The sequence below is a fragment of the Ochlerotatus camptorhynchus genome, unplaced genomic scaffold, assembly GCF_037179485.1.
Source record: "Ochlerotatus camptorhynchus isolate MF236.1 unplaced genomic scaffold, CSIRO-AGI_Acam_v1.1 ptg000056l, whole genome shotgun sequence".
In the NCBI taxonomy this organism is placed as follows: domain Eukaryota; kingdom Metazoa; phylum Arthropoda; class Insecta; order Diptera; family Culicidae; genus Ochlerotatus; species Ochlerotatus camptorhynchus.
The window spans coordinates 97,743-114,996 of record NW_027040546.1 but is presented as its reverse complement, the minus strand read 5'-3'; the positions used below and the strand labels follow the sequence as shown (position 1 = coordinate 114,996).

The 17,254-nt window shown below is 43.0% G+C and overlaps 2 protein-coding genes across 2 annotated transcripts in view; one reads left to right on the top strand and one right to left on the bottom strand.

Moving 5' to 3' along the window:
- The window catches only part of Dop1R1 (Dopamine 1-like receptor 1), a 674,358-nt gene that overhangs the window by 559,379 nt on the left and 97,725 nt on the right, over window positions 1–17,254 (bottom strand). The window lies entirely within an intron of this gene.
- LOC135717454 (uncharacterized) lies at window positions 12,705–13,581 on the top strand. Its single transcript, XM_065239543.1, has one exon. It carries the CDS (start codon window positions 12,766–12,768, stop codon window positions 13,579–13,581), a length of 816 nt encoding a protein of 271 aa, XP_065095615.1. The 5' UTR covers window positions 12,705–12,765.

Below are 17,254 nucleotides of genomic sequence, written 5' to 3'. Positions count from 1 at the left end.
GAAACGCCAAAGGGGTTCGGTCAGCGATTTTCGATTTTCGATAAAAGGGGGGGTCGTCCATAAACGACTCCTCTCGGAATTAAACACACGAAAAGTACCGAAGGAGTGGTCGTCGGGTTCGTTCTCGGGGGTTAAAGCATACCCTCATCTGCATGAGCCGTTCTCTAAGAGTTTGACTAGCAAACAGTGCACACTGCCGATCCGCGATTATTTAAAATTAGGAGTAAATTGAAATAAATTTAAAAGTAGTGATCAGCCAGAAACAGTTATTAGAATTCAGGGTCAAGCAGAAGCCAATTATCAAAGGCTACCGGTGAAAAACAGACTAAAGGAGACCACGCGTTAGATCTCAAAAGTAGGCGCCATTGTTGCATTGTGTGAACAATTAATTTTCAACCATTGTCTCCCCAATAGTCGGCTGATAGCTGTGTGAAGAAAAAAAAAAAAAACTAAAATAAAATAAAATAGTTGTGAGAAAGAGGTAACTATAACCAGTCTGCGACAGTGCTTAGCAGAAACCTAATTTCGCTTTGAATTTCGCTCGAAGAACTCCTTCGAACGAAGGTGCCACCCCTAGGTTAACCCGTCAACGGAACTCGTCGTAGTGACGTCCACGTGCGACGACTGCAGACCCAAAGAAACAGACCGTTTTGGCCGTGTGCGACATCACCCGAAACCGTGGGACACGTGTGCGCCAAGGGTGGGAGCAGTCGATCGATGCCGTTAGCCGTGTGACGAACCACCGAGCGAAGAAGTTCGTTTGCTATCTCCGTGATAGTGCCCGCGCTCGTCTCTAGAGGGCCACCACTGCCGAACCAATAACGCCGTTGGAAAAACTATAGGGTATACCACCCACTTGCATGCAACGAACCTATCAGTGAAGTGACTGACCGTTCGTATTGATCCGTGACAATACCCCCCGCTTGTGTGAGAAGGGCCTCCCGTGGCAAAATCCTACACGTGTTTTGGGTGTATCGCCCCGCAAGCCACCCACCACCAAGTGCACTCCGTCGACGCAACGTTGGACTACGAGGGATCACGAGGGACGCCTCCACCGTCGCGTTGCAGTAGGGCAAGTAAAACCATGGAAAACGACTATGAAAACAAAATGTACATAACTAACCCTTACGTTAAGACACAAGCTTTTATACAAAATGCATTAGTTGCTCATATCCTTCGTTTCTAAATTGCCATTGAAGGCCGAATAAACAGCAACAGCACTATGAGTTAGAATAGCAGCTTATGCCAGTTTTTATTGTTCACAAAGCAATTCCCTAGGTTAAATGTGTGAGATCGGTTTATGCAGATTCGGTTTTTGTTTCGCCATTTTAGAATAGGCTCTGGACTTGGAAAACCTTCAAAGGAAACCGGGTCCACCCTGAAGTTGTTGGAAGTTCCGATTTGTTCTTTTCGATAACTCCTTCCGTGAGTTTGGTGTGGAACGTTTCGGTCGTGGGTCGTAGGTTGAGGACCAGGACTCGCCTTGAGGTCTCCCAGCTGGGCACGGGATACAAAGAGAGATACAAACCACGCTCCTTCACGGCAAGAAAAAAACACTTGCCTGGCGCTTAAGTGAAGGCTGTATTCGGCACCTACCCTTTCCTTCTCCTACTCCCGTTACACGGAGACCAAGCAGGTAAGTGGAGTGGTCATCGAAGTGGGAACCTTTCCCGAGAATACGTATCCGAAGCTTGTCTTCTGGAGTGGTGGTAGCTGGTCATCGAACGGAATCTGCTCGGATTGCAGAATGAACGGGATGAGCTCGGCACCGATAATTAAATCGATACCGTGACTTTGATAGAAGTGTGGGTCTGCTAACGGTAGATGCTTGGGAATTTTCCACGTGTTAATATCCACCGTCTTCGTTGGAAGGTTCACCGTTAGTTTCGGCAACACCAGGCAATGCAATGGGAATTGTTGTGACCCAAATCGGGATGAGATGCTCACCGAGACTACGTAACGTACGTTGACAATTGCTTGCCCAATGCCGCTTACAGGCATGTTGATCTTCACTCGGTTGAGCGATAAACGTTGGCACAACGACTCGGAAACGAAACTTGACTGCGAGCCGCTGTCTAGGAGTGCACGAGCGATTTGACTGTGCCCGAGGTTATCGTGGATATTCACTAGTGCGGTGTACAAAATCACTGTATTTTCACCAACATTTGCTGGTGCGACGGTTTGACAGGCGGTGAAAGGAGGTGTGACTATTTCCGCAAATACCGACGGCGACGAGAGCGGGTACGCACGATTGACCGAAGTGACATCCGGGCCACTATTGAACGGAACCAGAGGAGAATGCGACAGATTGGGATTTGTTTCATGCATTGGGAATTCAGTGTGTTGACTGTGTGGTGGAGCTCCACCCGTCATCAAGGAGGCGGACGACGGGCGACGAAGCAAAGTGTGGTGCTTCTTTCGACAATACTTGCAGCACCCACTGGTGCAGTTTCTTGCTTGGTGGGATGCTTTGATGCAATTGATGCATAGGTTGTTCTGTTTAACTAAATCGAAACGTTGATGCGGAGTTTGATCACGAAAGACCTCGCATTGGAACAGAAAATGCGCTTGTTTGCACGCAGCGCATTTAGGATTTTGTTCTATGGCCGAATGGGCCAACACTTGTCGTGACTTCGTAGGCTTGGCCTCCATCGACGGTGTACAAACTAATTGGGAGAGCTTGAGGGACTGCAGTGTGCGTGAGTGATCATGGATAAACTTTATGAGATCGTCGTACGAAGGACGCTGGGTTTTGTCACGGTTATTTTCCCACTGTTTCTGTGAGGTGGCATCCATACGACTGAAAAGGAGCTCCACCAACACAGAATCCCAATGCTGCGCCTTGGTTTCTAGAGTGTCCAAGATTTTCACGAGTTTCTCGAACTCATCTGCCAGTTCAGAAAGGCCAGAAGCGGACTCTTTCCGCAGCGGAGAAACCGAAAAAAGCGCAGAGATGTGTTGCTTGATCAACAAATTTTTGTCCTCGTAACGATCTGTTATCAACTTCCACGCAACAGTGTAGCTGTACGTAGAAACGACAAGAGATGAGATGATACGAGCAGCATCCTCGAAGATAATGTAGCTTCTGAATGTTTGTTAATTGGTAGTTGTCATGGATCATGGATTTAAACAAGTCATGAAAGCCAGACCAATCTTCAGGGTTCCCATCAAATTCTGGGATTTTTAGCTCTGGGAGGCGCACACCAGAGGAAGGGAGCATAATCTGATGTTGTTGTACGGGAGCAGGCGGATTGGCTTGGGTAGGAGCTGGAAGCTTTCTCGTAAGTGAACCCTTCAATCGATAGTACAAGTTCTGAAACTCGGCACGAGTTTCAGCGGCGCCAGGGTCTTCACCGCAAAGTGCTTCAAGCTCCATATCAACGTGTTCCAGCTCATCCCATAACTTGTCCAAACGATCAAGCCGAAATAAAATCTCGGCTGCTTGCGAAACATCATAATTTTGGTCAAATTCGCGAATAAATTGCGCTGATTGCAGTAGATTGCCCCGCTTGGCACCCAGTTGTTTCAGCTGCTTGGCCTTTTTGCTCCGCGTGGCGGTAGCCATTCTGCCTCAACAAAGAAAAAGAGGTCACTCACCTGCTTCGACCGTACTTAACCTTTCGATCGTTACGACGTGGACTTGTTGGAGGAAATCTTCTCGGCGATACTGCGACGATGGTTGGCCGAACGGGTACTTTGACGACGGCACTCTGGGGCGGTCCAAATCCTATGCAGTCCAAAACAGCTACAGCAGCAACCGGTAATTAAGTATCTCCAACAGCACAACACTCTTTGCGGGAGCGGCGTGGCAATCTTTCTCACAATAGTCGCACTAACAATGTAGAACCTCAGCGTGAGGAGAAACAATCACTAAACGGTAGCTTCTATTGTACTGGGCAGATACACGCAGTGAAAGCCCACGCGGGACGGTTCGAATGGTTACAAATTTTCGCGACGAATTGATTGTTCCAATGGAACGCAATCACTGTCCGGGATGTGATCCCGGGTTTCGGCCCAAATGTTCTTGCTTGAGTGCCGGAATCTGGCCGGCACGACGACAAAGGCGAACCTGTGAACAACGGCGAAATTGTGGTTTCAATCACTGGGCGGACTGGCGCGAACCGAGATAGTTTTCGGACGAGAGTGCAAAAACTGGTCTGTGTTGCTTTGTAGTTCTTAGGTAACTGATTTATTTGTCGTGTTCAGTGTGAGGTGGAGGGTAATCCATTTGGGATGTATATATATGTAGAAGTGTAGAAGCGGTGTTCTGGGTGGTGGGTATTTTTAAGTTAATTTATAATTCATTTTGTATGTATAATTTGCTGGTAATTTAGTGCTTTAATGTTAGTACTATAAGTTCTGGGCCGCAACACCCTGAAAAGGGCCGATGGTAGTACAGGCTTAAAACCTTTGGAAGATGATGTTGACGTGTCGGCAGCTGGATCAGCAAATCGGACAATCCTATATTCTTCGGGCACTCGCAAGAGTCTCGGCCCGTCTGCTGCTGGACAGGAGTTGGACTGGTGTCTGCGACAAGTCGAAAGGCCGCAGAATATCAGTGTCCACCCAGCTAAAGTTCCTTCCCTTTTTAATTTTTCTCGTTAAACTCCTTCTCTCAACAAGTTGGTAAATCTTAGCCTTAAGCAGAAAGACGTTTAACACTTTTTTCGGCGAATATATGATCCTGTTTCACGACATGGTTCTTCTCTATGCCTGTTCAAATAAATTAGTACTTTTATTTATTTTCTCTACTGGAAAAATCTGTACGATTGCAAGACAATTTTTCGTTAATTGAGCTTGTAGGCATCCCTAGAAAATAGTGTAATTTCATGGTTTTTGGTGTTTCTTCGAAAATGTCAAACAAAAGAATTGCAAGCAGCAAGTGTAACCCAAGAACCAAAAGCGCTACGATGATAGTTTTCATTGCTGTGACGGCGACTGAAAAAGCCCCTTAGAAGGTCAAAGTCAATTCTCTTCATCGATTTCCCCTTTTGATGACCATGGCTTCACTAAACTATTTCGCACTATTTCTGCTATGCTCTTCTATCATCTAGCACAACAAACGTATCAATAAATGTATTTGCCGCCGAGTTATTAACGAAACAGAAAGTCGATGAAGAAAATCGATCAAAATCACTTGCACCCCTGCTTCCAAGTTTGGTTACAAGATTACATCTTTGGAGAGCATTTTGTGTGGTCGTTGGGGGCGTGGGGTTCTGAATATGGCGATGAGTGTGCAAAATGTTACGCAATTGCATCCTCCCTATTCGCACACGCCCGAAGATCGACGGCGAATGCTACTTCGACTTGATTCGTCTACCAACAACTCTCTGATGGCTGTGTTGGGGAAGTAGCATATGCATGTATTTGTATTTGTATTTGTATTTGTTTTTAAAATAATTCATCTGACAATTTAGTCTTCATGAATATATTAGAGCTAATTTAACACAGACCTAATCCGATTTGCAAAACGTTCGGTTGGTTCATTGAACTCGAAAAACTCCTCGACAACCGTAAACGCACGAATACACGCTGAGATTGGTTCGTTGTTCCCCAACATGGTTCGGTGAAAACTTGGTTGCAGTAGCGTTGTATTCCGAAGAGATCTGCTCGGCACACGAAAGTTCAACATCGCAAGCAGGTCGGGGGCATCAGTTTCACCATTCAACAGCTTAGCAATAAGCAACGATTGCTGTACTTTCCGTCGTTGTTCCAGTGTGTCTAAGCCCAACAGTCGGCATCTATCAGGATACGGCGGCAAATTGTCAGGATCACTCCACGGCAAGTTTCTCAGTGCCAGACGAATGAACCGTTTCTGAACCCGTTCGATCCTTAGGCACCACGTGACATGGTGAGGATGCCAAACGACGGACACATTTTCCAAAATTGGACGGACAAGTGCACAGTACAATGACTTCCAACAATGTGGATCCGAAAAATCCTTCGCAACTTTGGAAATAAAACCCAACTGTCGCGTTGCTTTCGATATGTGCGCTGAACGGTGTAAATCAAAAGTCATTTTTGTGTCTAGTTGAACCCCTAGATCAGTCACACTGGTAACTCTGGTAAGAGTATCGCCGTCGATATGATAGTCAAACAAAAATGGATGTACCATGCGGTGAAACGAGATTATCTGACATTTTTCCACACTAAGTCAGTTTGTTTCTCTGGCACCAATCGGCAAACAAAGTCAGCGAGTTTTGCAGAAGCCAACAATCTTCTTGTGTGCGCACCACAATGTACAGCTTTAAATCATCTGCATAGACCAGTTTGAATCCTTCACCCAAAACCAAAGCAGCATCGTTGAAGAACAGAATAAACAGCAACGGTCCGAGATTACTACCTTGTGGAACTCCAGACTTGTTTGAAAACGGCGAAGATACAAAACCCTCAACCTTCACTCGAAGCACACGCTCTGTAAGGTAGGATTCCAACCAAAAAACCAATTGCATAGAAACTCCAAGACGAGATAACTTGTGTAGCAGTATGTTATGATCAATTTTATCGAACGCCGCCTTCAGGTCGATATAAATTACATCGACTTGCGCTTTTTCCTCCATACTTTTTATGCACTTCGACGTAAAATTCAACAAATTGGTGGTAACCGATCGTCCGGGCATGAATCCGTGTTGATCAGTGGATATGTAGCTTTTTGTGGCATCGAGAATAACTCCACCCACTATAATCTCAAACAATTTCGAGACAGCTGAGAGACTCGTGATTCCCTGATAGCACTAGTTTACAGCATTTTTGAACTCGGTAAGGTGATGATCATTTCCAATGCAAAATCCTACGCTGAATTCAATGCCGTGGTTAGAAAAAATTAAAGTAGAGCCATTTTTGAGATGTACAAAAATTTTGATTTTTTGAATTTTGGACAAAAGTACGATTACTAAAATGTCAATATCTTTGGAACTAGTGCACCAATTTTAAATCTTTTTTTATGAAAATGAAGCTAAATAAATTTATTATCGAAAATTTGTTCCGATCTTTAAGTTGTTGCCATGTTGACTGGATTGCAACAGGGATACACAAAATATATGTGTTTTTTGTGTAAATGGGACAGTCGAGCTCGTAAGGAACACTACGTCCGAAAAGATTGGCCAAAACGGGATAATTTCACAATTGGTAAAGACAACGTTAAAAATGATCCTCTTGTGGTAAAAGAACGCATAATACTTCCACCACTACATATAAAACTTGGGCTATTCAAAAATTTCGTCAAAGCGTTGCAAAAAGAAGGGCCGGCATTCCAGTACTTGAAATCAGTATTTCCAAATTTATCTGACGCAAAGATAAAGGAAGGTGTATTTGTTGGCCCACAGATCAAAAAACTGCTCAATGATTCCGCATTCAATACAGTTTTGACACCAGATGAGGAAGAAGCGTGGAAATCGTTCCAGCGTGGTGTCACAACCTTTTTAGGAAATTTCAGAAGCCCAGATTATGAGGAAGCCGTCGATGAATTGCTCAAAAATATGAGAAAATAGGTATAAATCAAAAATATTGTGTTTGTTACATATAATTAATTTCAAATCCTTTTATTTCACTGAACACAGGTGTGAATATGTCTTTGAAGATACATTTCCTACATTCTCACATGGATTTTTTCCCGGAAAATCTTGGTGACGAGAGTGATGAGCACGGCGAACGTTTTCACCAACAAATGAAGATGATGGAACGTCGTTACCAAGGGTTTTGGGATGAAGCAATGATGGGTGACTATTGTTGGTTTCTTATTCGAGAAACAAGTTCAAAACATCGAAGACAAAGTCATTCGATTCTCAATCATTTTTAATAAAACCTAAATAAATTTCTTTTGTATCAACTCGGTTTTAAATCCTGATATGCCTTAATCAAATTGATATGTAGAGAAAAGAATCTCCCATGAAAACTTTACATGCGATTTGGATGCTTACAACGACACCTAGAAAAGGAACTCTAAAGCTGTTGTATTTCAGCAACATTTTTAAGTGTTTTACAAAAATGCTCATAACTTCGACAATTTCCAACCGATTGAATCCATTAAAGGCTCATTTTCTCCAGTTTTTAATGGACTTTAAGAATAAATTATGGAATGATTTTTTGAATCTTTTTATCTCATTTAAAATGTTGATTAAAACAAGATTTTTATGGAAAATTCGAAGGAAAAATAAAAAAAAAATGCTGTAAATTTTTAAATTACTTAAGACATAATACTCTAGCGAACGATAGCAAATTTATTTAGCTTCACTTTCATAAAAAAAGATTTAAAATTGGTGCACTAGTTCCAAAGATATTGACATTTTAGTAATCGTACTTTTGTCCAAAATTCAAAAAATCAAAATTATTGTATATCTCACAAATGGCTCTACTTTAATTTTTTTTCTGACCACGGCATTGAATTCAGCGTAGGATTTTGCATTAGAAACGTTGGTCAACCACTAAAGTTCACACTTTTTATGTTGTTTTGTAAACTAGTGTAGTTAACAACATTGTAACGATCACCACGTTTGAAAATGGGTGTCATAAACGATTGCTTCCAAATGCGAGGGAATTTTGCTTGCTGAAGTGAGCGATTGAAGATATCACACAACGGTTGTGCTAAAGCGGCAATACAACGGCATATTATAACTGCAGGCAAACCATCAGGACCAGGGACAAACGAACGTTTCAGTTTATTTGCAGCCAATGAAACTATTTCTGGATTTACAGCAAATAGTCCAAACTCAACAAAATCAGCGGGAACATCACTGGTGGCTTCATCGATTTCCAAGTTTGAGGCGGGATTCGTCGCGAATACGGATGCAAAATGCTTGGCAAACAACTGGCATGACTCTGTAGCTGACGCTGCAGTCGTTTCGTTCAGGTAGACATTCGTTGAGATCACTGCACTTTTCCGTTTGGAGTTAACAAAGCGCCAAAAACCACATGGAATTATTCTCAGACCAATTTGCACACGCAATACGTAAGATTTGTAGAGAGTGGCATTCAAAAACCGGTACGCATTGCTGGCTTGTTGAAAACTTCGTTTGTTGCCAGGCGTTCGTTGACGACGTAGTTTCCGTTGACAAGCATTGCGAGTGCGTTTTAAATCCCGTAAATGGAGAGTGTTCCAGGCAGGCGAAACTGACGGCCGAATTCATGGAACATTCGAAACAAGCCAATCGTTCAAAATGGAACAAAACATTTCCGCCATTTCATCGACATCTATGATAGTAGATATCGCATTCCAGTCAACGTTTAGCAAAAAGTTCGAAAGGGCCGCAAAATCAATCATTCGAAAGTTTAGAGGTCGCTCCTCATGTCTTTCAATAGGTTCGTCACACACCACAAGCGCTGGTAGAGAGATCTCAAGCGGGGGTGGTGAGAGTCAACGGGTAGCAACGGAGCTGAGCAGCTATTCACATTAGCCGCACAATCAGGCAAACAAAAAACCGGATTGCGTACAAGATTCCTTTGGCCAAGGCACAAATAATCCATACTATCCAAAAGAGTGCTACTGGACAGCGTAGGTAATTGGTGGATTTGTTAGTTATTTAGATACTTTTGGACAATGGTTTACATTTACCACTTTTTTAATAGTTTTTTTGTAAACAAATAACAGTCAAAAGCATTGAACGTAGACATATTTCTGATCGATTGGTGATAAAATTATTGAAATTGCTCCAGGGGCAGCTGAGTTATTAACGTTCAAAATCTTTCATAATTTCGTTCCATGTTCCATTTTCGGTTTTCACAAAGTGTACCCCCATATAGATATCACAGACGTATTCTTACGTCAAAAAAGTAGAGTCTGTGCCTCGGGGCACGAACGGAAACTTGACGTAAAGTCTGGAACGCGCAAAAATTGGTCAGCTTCCAATTGGTGTATTTCTGTTAAAAATGCATAAAAAAAACCTGAAATGCTGCATTTGAAAGTTGAGTGTATATACAATGGTGGCTATGATGAGTTTTCACCGTTTGCTCTCCAGTTTTCAAAATGACTTCCAAGCAAGAGGAGCAGCGTGTCAAAATTTTGCTCGCGCAGCAAGAGAATCCGACGTTCTCAAACGCCAAGTTGGCAAAATGGCTGGATGTGGCCAAATTGACCGTGACAAACGTTTTAAAAGTGTTCGGAGAGCGTCTGTTGACCACCAGGAAGACTGGAAGCGGTGACAATCGTAATCCGGACGTGGCAGCGACGACGAAGAAGGTGGCGGTGAAATATAATCGGAATCCTAACCTCCCCATCCGGGAAGTCACTGGCAAGCTCAATGTCTCCCATACTACTGTGCAGCGGGCCAAGAAACAAGCCGGGTTGTCGACATTTAAGAAGGTGAAGGTGGCGAACCGAGATTACAAACAAAACACGTCGGCAAGGCAGCGGTCCCGAAAGCTGTATACGAATCTGCTCACAAAGTTCGACTGTATCTTGTGTAAAGGCGGATTTCAAGCAGCTTCCGGGACAGGAGTTTGATACCGCATCAGGAAAAGGGAAGGTGGCTGAAATTAAAAAAAAAAACATCAAACTATCGAAGTTTCCGAAAAAAATATCTCGTCTGGCAGGCCATATGCACGTGTGGTCTAAAAAGCGGCATTTTCATTACTACGGGAACCATCAATCAAGAGATTTACGTCCACGAGTGCCTGGAAAAGCGGCTGCTACCATTCCTAAAGCAACATAATAGACCTGTGCTGTTCTGGCCGGACTTGGCGAGCTGCCACTATGGGGAAAAGGTAATCGAGTGGTACGATGCGAATAACGTGGTTGTGGTACCCAAAGACCACAACCCTCCCAACAGCCCAGAACTCCGCCCTATCAAACGGTATTGGGCCTTGGTCAAACGGAATCTAAAAAAAAAAAAATAATAATAATAAATCCATGGAAAACGAGCAGCAGTTTAAATCTAACTGGCGTTCGGTGGCGAATAAGTTCGATGAGACCACTGTGTAAAATTTAATGGAAGGGGTAAAGCGAAAGGCACGGCAGTTCGGATTTGGCAAACCAAAAAAATAAACGAACATTTTTTCCTTTAAATATATGAATTGAACTACCAAAAGAAAAATAAGAAGAGTTTTGTGTTACGAATTTTGACTGAAAGAAACGATTTTTGTGTCGACTAATTTTTGCGCATTCCAGTCTTTAGGACCGCATTGGTCGGTGCATTAGTTTTTGGGGTTTGATGCTCCAAATTGTTCAAGATCTATAATTTTAACTCTATATTTTTTTTTGACGTAGAACTACGTCTTTGTCGGCTATACTGGGGTGCAAATCAAAAGATATGTGTGGTGAAGTAGTGTTAGGTTTTGAACGCTTGCAACTTTGTCATTTATTGATGAAATTAAAATCCAAATACGCCAATCGATAGGATATTACTTAACAAATCTGCTAAAATAGATACTTTTCCAATTTTCAATCAAAAAACTTTTGAAAAATGCACAAATGCTATTTTTATCACTGTTTTCATGAACTAAACGTTTTTCCCAAACCCAGTCATCATAAACGAATACCAATTGGTTGCACATCATTCTGCTTGAACCTGAAAAGATATGAAACAGCGCTGCTGTCGTGCCTCTGCTCGACTGTCAAGCTGTTCAGTTTCGTTTTGTGCCGTCCGGTTGCGCCGTGGAAGTGTCGCCACCTTCCCGCGTTCTGGCAAGTTTACTTGAACTTGCAAACACGAAACGAATGGTGCGTAAACGTGCCAATGAGTCAGCAGCGGGCCCATCAAAGAAGGTGCTAATCAAGTCCAGTGCGTCGCAGTCGGAGTACTGCAAGCCAACCAGTATGCAGTACTCCCGGAAGAAAATGGCAATGGTGACGCCGTTCCCATTGCAAGAAGAGAGCGGATTCCCCCGCTTTTCACGCCGATGAAGGATGTTGCCAAGCTGGGTGCCGAACTGACAAAACACAAGCTGCTGCCTCGCTTCAAGCTTTGCAGCATCGGAACCAAAATCATGTGCTACAGCCGGGAGGAGTACAAGGAAGGACAACAACGTGGACTTCTTCACGCATGTTCTGCCATCTAGTAAGCCACTGAAGGTGGTTTTGCGTGGATTACCGTCGTTCGAGGTGACAGCTCGGGGTTTGGGCTCAAGCCTGAGGCAGTGTACCCGATGAACCAGCGCACCAACCACAACACCAGCTTCCGTGATCAGTTGTTCCTAGTGCATTTCATGAAGGGATCTGTACAGACTGGAGAGTAATAACATGTTATAACGGTTGTCAAATAATTGCAACACAGAAACCACCATCAAGAAAGCGCTATAACATGTTATAACTCTGTAGTCTGAACGTACTTAACATAAAAACTGTAGGCTACAGTGCTGACACCACCAATGGTGCTGGCTTCAGCAACCCTCTTTCTTGGCAGAGGATTGAGCACGATGCGGACTGCTCGTGTCATTAACTACACACAAACCACAGTAGCCATCTGCTGTTTCCGGTCACTTTCTGTCATACTGTCTTCGGTTAGGATGCAGCGTAAACCGGTTGTCCCGAAAACTGATTCCGCAATTTTGAAGCCAGTCCAAGAGCGGAAAGCGTCGAACTTATCCAGAGGCAAACCATCGCCATGTTGCAGCCGTAGCCGTATTCCGGTGCGCCCGAAAAGTGCAACTCATTGCTGTGGGGCAACGAATCCACCTGAGCGCCGTCCATGGTCCAGTAGCGTTTTCGTTGATCGGAAAGCTTCCACCGGGCATAGCGAGAAGCATGATCCAAATCCTGTGATTAATCGGAAATTGGGCCATATTCCTTCGTACATAAAGAAGAAGCATTCCCAAGCATCACTTGGGAAGCCCATGAATCAAGGGAAAACTGAAGACCGGCTTGAAGATGAAGCTCCACCGCCACTTGTTCCCAGTGAAATTGGTCATACTGAGAAACGATTGCAAAGGGAAGGCACATTCAACCGAAAGGATGACGACAAAGGAGAAATTGTTCCTACCGATGTTGAGAAGCAGCTAGAAGATACGTTGAGGGACTTGACCGAAGAGAAGCAAATGCTCCTGGCACAGAATCAGTGGCTCCAGGAAGAATCGGCGTCGCGGCTGAAGATAATTGAAACAGAGAGTCAGAGGAATAAGCAGCTGGAGATCACTCTGCAACAGATGACCGAGAAAATGGATCGAATGAGAAGTGAAATCGCTGGCACGGAGAGCATCGCCGAACTACATCGTAACCGAGATGAGCTGAGGCGTCAAGTTGAGAACCTGATTACGGAAAACGCCTCCTTGAGGAAAGAGAACGAAACGTTTCGGAAACAGCAGAGCGAAGATATTCTGTGCTTGGAAGAGGATTTTGAACCGAATCAACCCAACCCGACGATTGAACATCTGGAACGGAATCTGAAGAAGTATCGTGCGGCCCGAAGGAAGTTGAAAGGAGTTATCGAGAAGCTGATTTCCGAAAACCATCGCTTGCGAGAATCTATCGAGAACCACCGGAACGAAGGATCATTTGCCGAGAATGATGCAGTCGGAATGAAGGTTAATCCCCTAGATGGGGATGTCAGTGAAGACGAAGAGATCATCAACAGGACGAATTACTTTGAAGAGCGAAGGAAACAGAAACGATCCCAGCAGAAGTGCATCGATGTCAGGAAGTATGCGTTGTGATTTGAAGTGTTTATTCTTGTTTTTATTTTGATAACCGATTCAATATACTAAATTCGTGTGCATCAGGTTTTTTTCTAGATGTTTTGGGTGCGATTGAAAGCCCAGCACTTCCAGCATGCTTTACTTTATTTTCGCGAAGCTTCATTGTCGTAGGAACGGTGGTACAGCAGGTGCTATGCGCCCTATAGAGCTCCCTTTGCACCCCCTGCGATGGAACCAGATATTTAATTATCAGATATCGTTTCAGAGCGTATTGACTCAGCAGAACTTTTGAGCCTTATTACGGGTGTCACTACACGGTGATAAGGAAGTGATACTCAGAATAAGAGCTGTGATTGCCGTACAAATCAAATGGGAATCACTTCACCGTGACGACAAGTGACAAATTTCCACCGTGAAGTGACATCCGTAAGAAGCCTCAAAGAAAAAAAAAAAAAAAACTACTGCTACTAAATTCCGTAGTTTCCGAGTGGATCTACTTCCTATGGTTTGTTTTTTCCGTCGATCTTGTTTTCCGTGCTGAGCACCAATGCTACCGACGTGCCAGGAAGGCAGCTCCCACACCTGGACCCTACCTATCGACCCATCAACTCATGAACCGGGGACCAACGGCTTTACTTCCCATCCGAAGGAAGGCGTGATCAGAGATGTTATGCCTCAGAACATCCCGGCGGCGCCGACTGGGATTGAACCCAGGCCTGCTGGGGTGAGAGGTAATCACGCTTACCACTACACCACCGGCGCCGTTTAGTGGATCTACTTGGTGACTCCGAAATTTACTTGTTCCATAGCGATGAAAATGTTGAACATACAAAACCAGAATTCCTCCAAATTCTTGAGAAATATTTGTTAGAGTTTAAGGAGTTCTTGCAGATCTAAATGATCCAGGAGATCTTCAGCCCTTGCAGTCGTAGCTCCAAGAGTTCGAAAGGTTTGCTGGAGATTAAGAAGATCATGGGGCACTGAGAGTTGCTGAGTAGGGTAGAGAACTACTTCGGCTTAATCGCCCATTTTTGGCTTATCGAGCAGAAAACTTTAAATAAATCCATGATTTCAGAGTTAACAAGTCAATTATGCGTTTGGTACGATACTTTAGTTCATAGGTTACCGAACGAAGTCAATGAGAACGCGTGATATGAAGGTTTGTACCCATTATTTGCAAAAACAAAAGAAGCGCTCCGACCGAATCAATTTTTATCTTCATCCGATAGGCCGAAGTGAATTCTTTGGCGTTTCAATGGCGTTTTAATCCGTTAGGCCGAGTTTAGAATCCGTAGGCCGAGTTTGGCGTCAAGAAGCAGTGTTAGACTTTTGACAATATCTCAACGATTGGTTTCTCTTTATCAAATCTTACATACGTACCGGAAAGGTAAATAAATTTGGAAGCCATAAGTAATTCTAACATTCCGTTTGGTGCTAAACTGCGCTAGATTAAGAAAGACTAAGTGCGGGTTGTGCTTAATAGGCCGAAAATGGGGTAGTTAACCCTATCAGAATTTTAAGGAGTTTTATATATATATATATATATGTTTCTGGATAAAGTTTCCTAAAATCTGAGAATTTTTGTGGTTCTAAATAATGCAAGGAGTTTTTAAGCTGTGCAGTCGCAGAAATTGTGGTGTTTTAGCAGTATCGATAGCAGTATGAAATTATCAAGATTTCTAAGGTTTAGTACAGCTCCATCCTTTAGTTCTTGCATTTCTTAATGTTCCTGGATTTCAAAAGTTCTTATATTCGTAGAAGTAGGAGCTCTATGGACCTTGGGGCAAGACAGCTTTTGATCATGAGTAAAATCGTAGTTAACTTTGAGTAACTCTGAGTAACACGTGTTGCTCAACATAAAATACACATAGCAACCGACACTGTCAAGCAAAGCAAAGCAACAACATTTTAAACGGTGCGCTTGCAATACTTTACTGGAGAGATCTTTCAGCAATGAAAGGGCAACTGCACGTGTATGAAAGGAACTACAAGCTGTCCCCTCAAAATCGATGGAAGATTTCTATGGTGACATTACGGAACAGTCAGAGCTGTCTGGCTTTACTGCCATGCCGATAACGTTCTATTACAGGGGGATTTTGTACAATCTCTAGGAGAGTTTCATTCAATCGCAAAGGGGATTTATGACAGTCTCAGTAGAGATTCCGAACAAGCCTAGGGGGAATTTTAGACAATCCCAATTCGGTTTCCCAACAATATCAAAGATAACTTCGGAAAATCCAAAGAAGGAATAAGAACTATCCCAGGGAGGATTCCGGACAATCACAGGAAGAATCGCACTTAATATTAAGGGGGATTCATGACTATCCAGGGGGAATTCCAAATAATCCAGTCAATCCAAATGTAGAGTCTGGACAGTCCCAGCATTAAAAAATGTAATGCGATGGTTCCTGCATCCTTTCGACGATCGCTCATTGACAAATTTCATATAAGTTTCAGAATAGAATCAACTATGAAGTTGGCCAGAACTAACCTATTTGGACCTAGAATAAAGAATTAAATAAATGACTGCATTCAACAATGCTCCTTTTGTGTTAAATATCGATAAACACAACAACACCAGACGATGAAAATTCAATCCGTTCCTGTTCAAACTTTTCAACTCGTGTCTATTGATGCCTGCAAAAAGGAGTGTCAGGGAAAACAACGAACCCTTCTGAAGATAGTTGACCCTAACTCTGACATTTTCTAGCTAAATATTCTCAGAGATTTAAACCCCTCTTCCTTAATGAATGCTGGTAAATAAAATGTTGCTTATCACGAAAGAGTTTCCTCATTTCAGGCATGTAGTGCAACAAAATATGAAACCTCTGACCGATTTTGTGAGACTGAGTATTAATTTTCATGAGCTAAATTAATCTTCTGAAAACATTTGACCAAATTCTTACTTCCTTAGTCTTGAAATCACACCAGCTAGTGTTTCCTTCCCGGGCAATTTACCAGAATTATCATTTCCCGATTCCCAGAAAACTAGTTTGGCTTCCCAAGAAGTAGTTTTTTTGTACATGTTAAACATATGTTATATTAAAAATTACCACACAACTTTTGGGGAAAATTGATAGAAATTTCCGGAGAAAGTTTGACGAATCTTTAGTGCGAAGTCAGGAAAGCTTCCTGGCGAAGAATCTTTCAAACGAAATCGGTAGACGCTTCTGACACAATCTGTGGGAAACTCCCGGACGAAGTTAGAAGAGACTTACATTTAAATTTAGGCAGCCGGATGAAACTTTCAGAATAATTCAGGAAAGTTTTGGAAGCCCGGATGAAATGAGAAATAGTTTCCACTTCCTGCGGTTGGACTTTTGATTGTTATCTAGGACTTCTGATTGCAATCTGATACTGTTGGAATGAAAAGATGATGAAACTTCCGTTGAACAATGGACGAAGGTGGAAGATTCTTCCAGGGCAAGTTTAAAAAAAAACTTTCAGGGGATGTTTGAAGAAACTTTCGTGCAAAGTCAGACGAAACCTCCCAGAGCAATCATAAGAATCCTTCCGAAGAAGCTGATCGAAATCTTTAAGGGGAAGTTGGAAGAAACTTCCAGAAATTGTCGGAAAAATCTTCCGGGAGAAATCCTGACGAAGTTCAAGTTTGAATAAATAGCTACCGACAATATTTTCCGATTTTCGGGAAGATTCTTCAGCTATTTTAAGATTCCCGGGTAATTATAAA

Excerpts from the sequence above, each read along its gene's own strand:
- LOC135717454 (XM_065239543.1), top strand. The coding sequence starts at position 12,766 with ATGAATCAAGGGAAAACTGAAGACCGGCTTGAAGATGAAGCTCCACCG.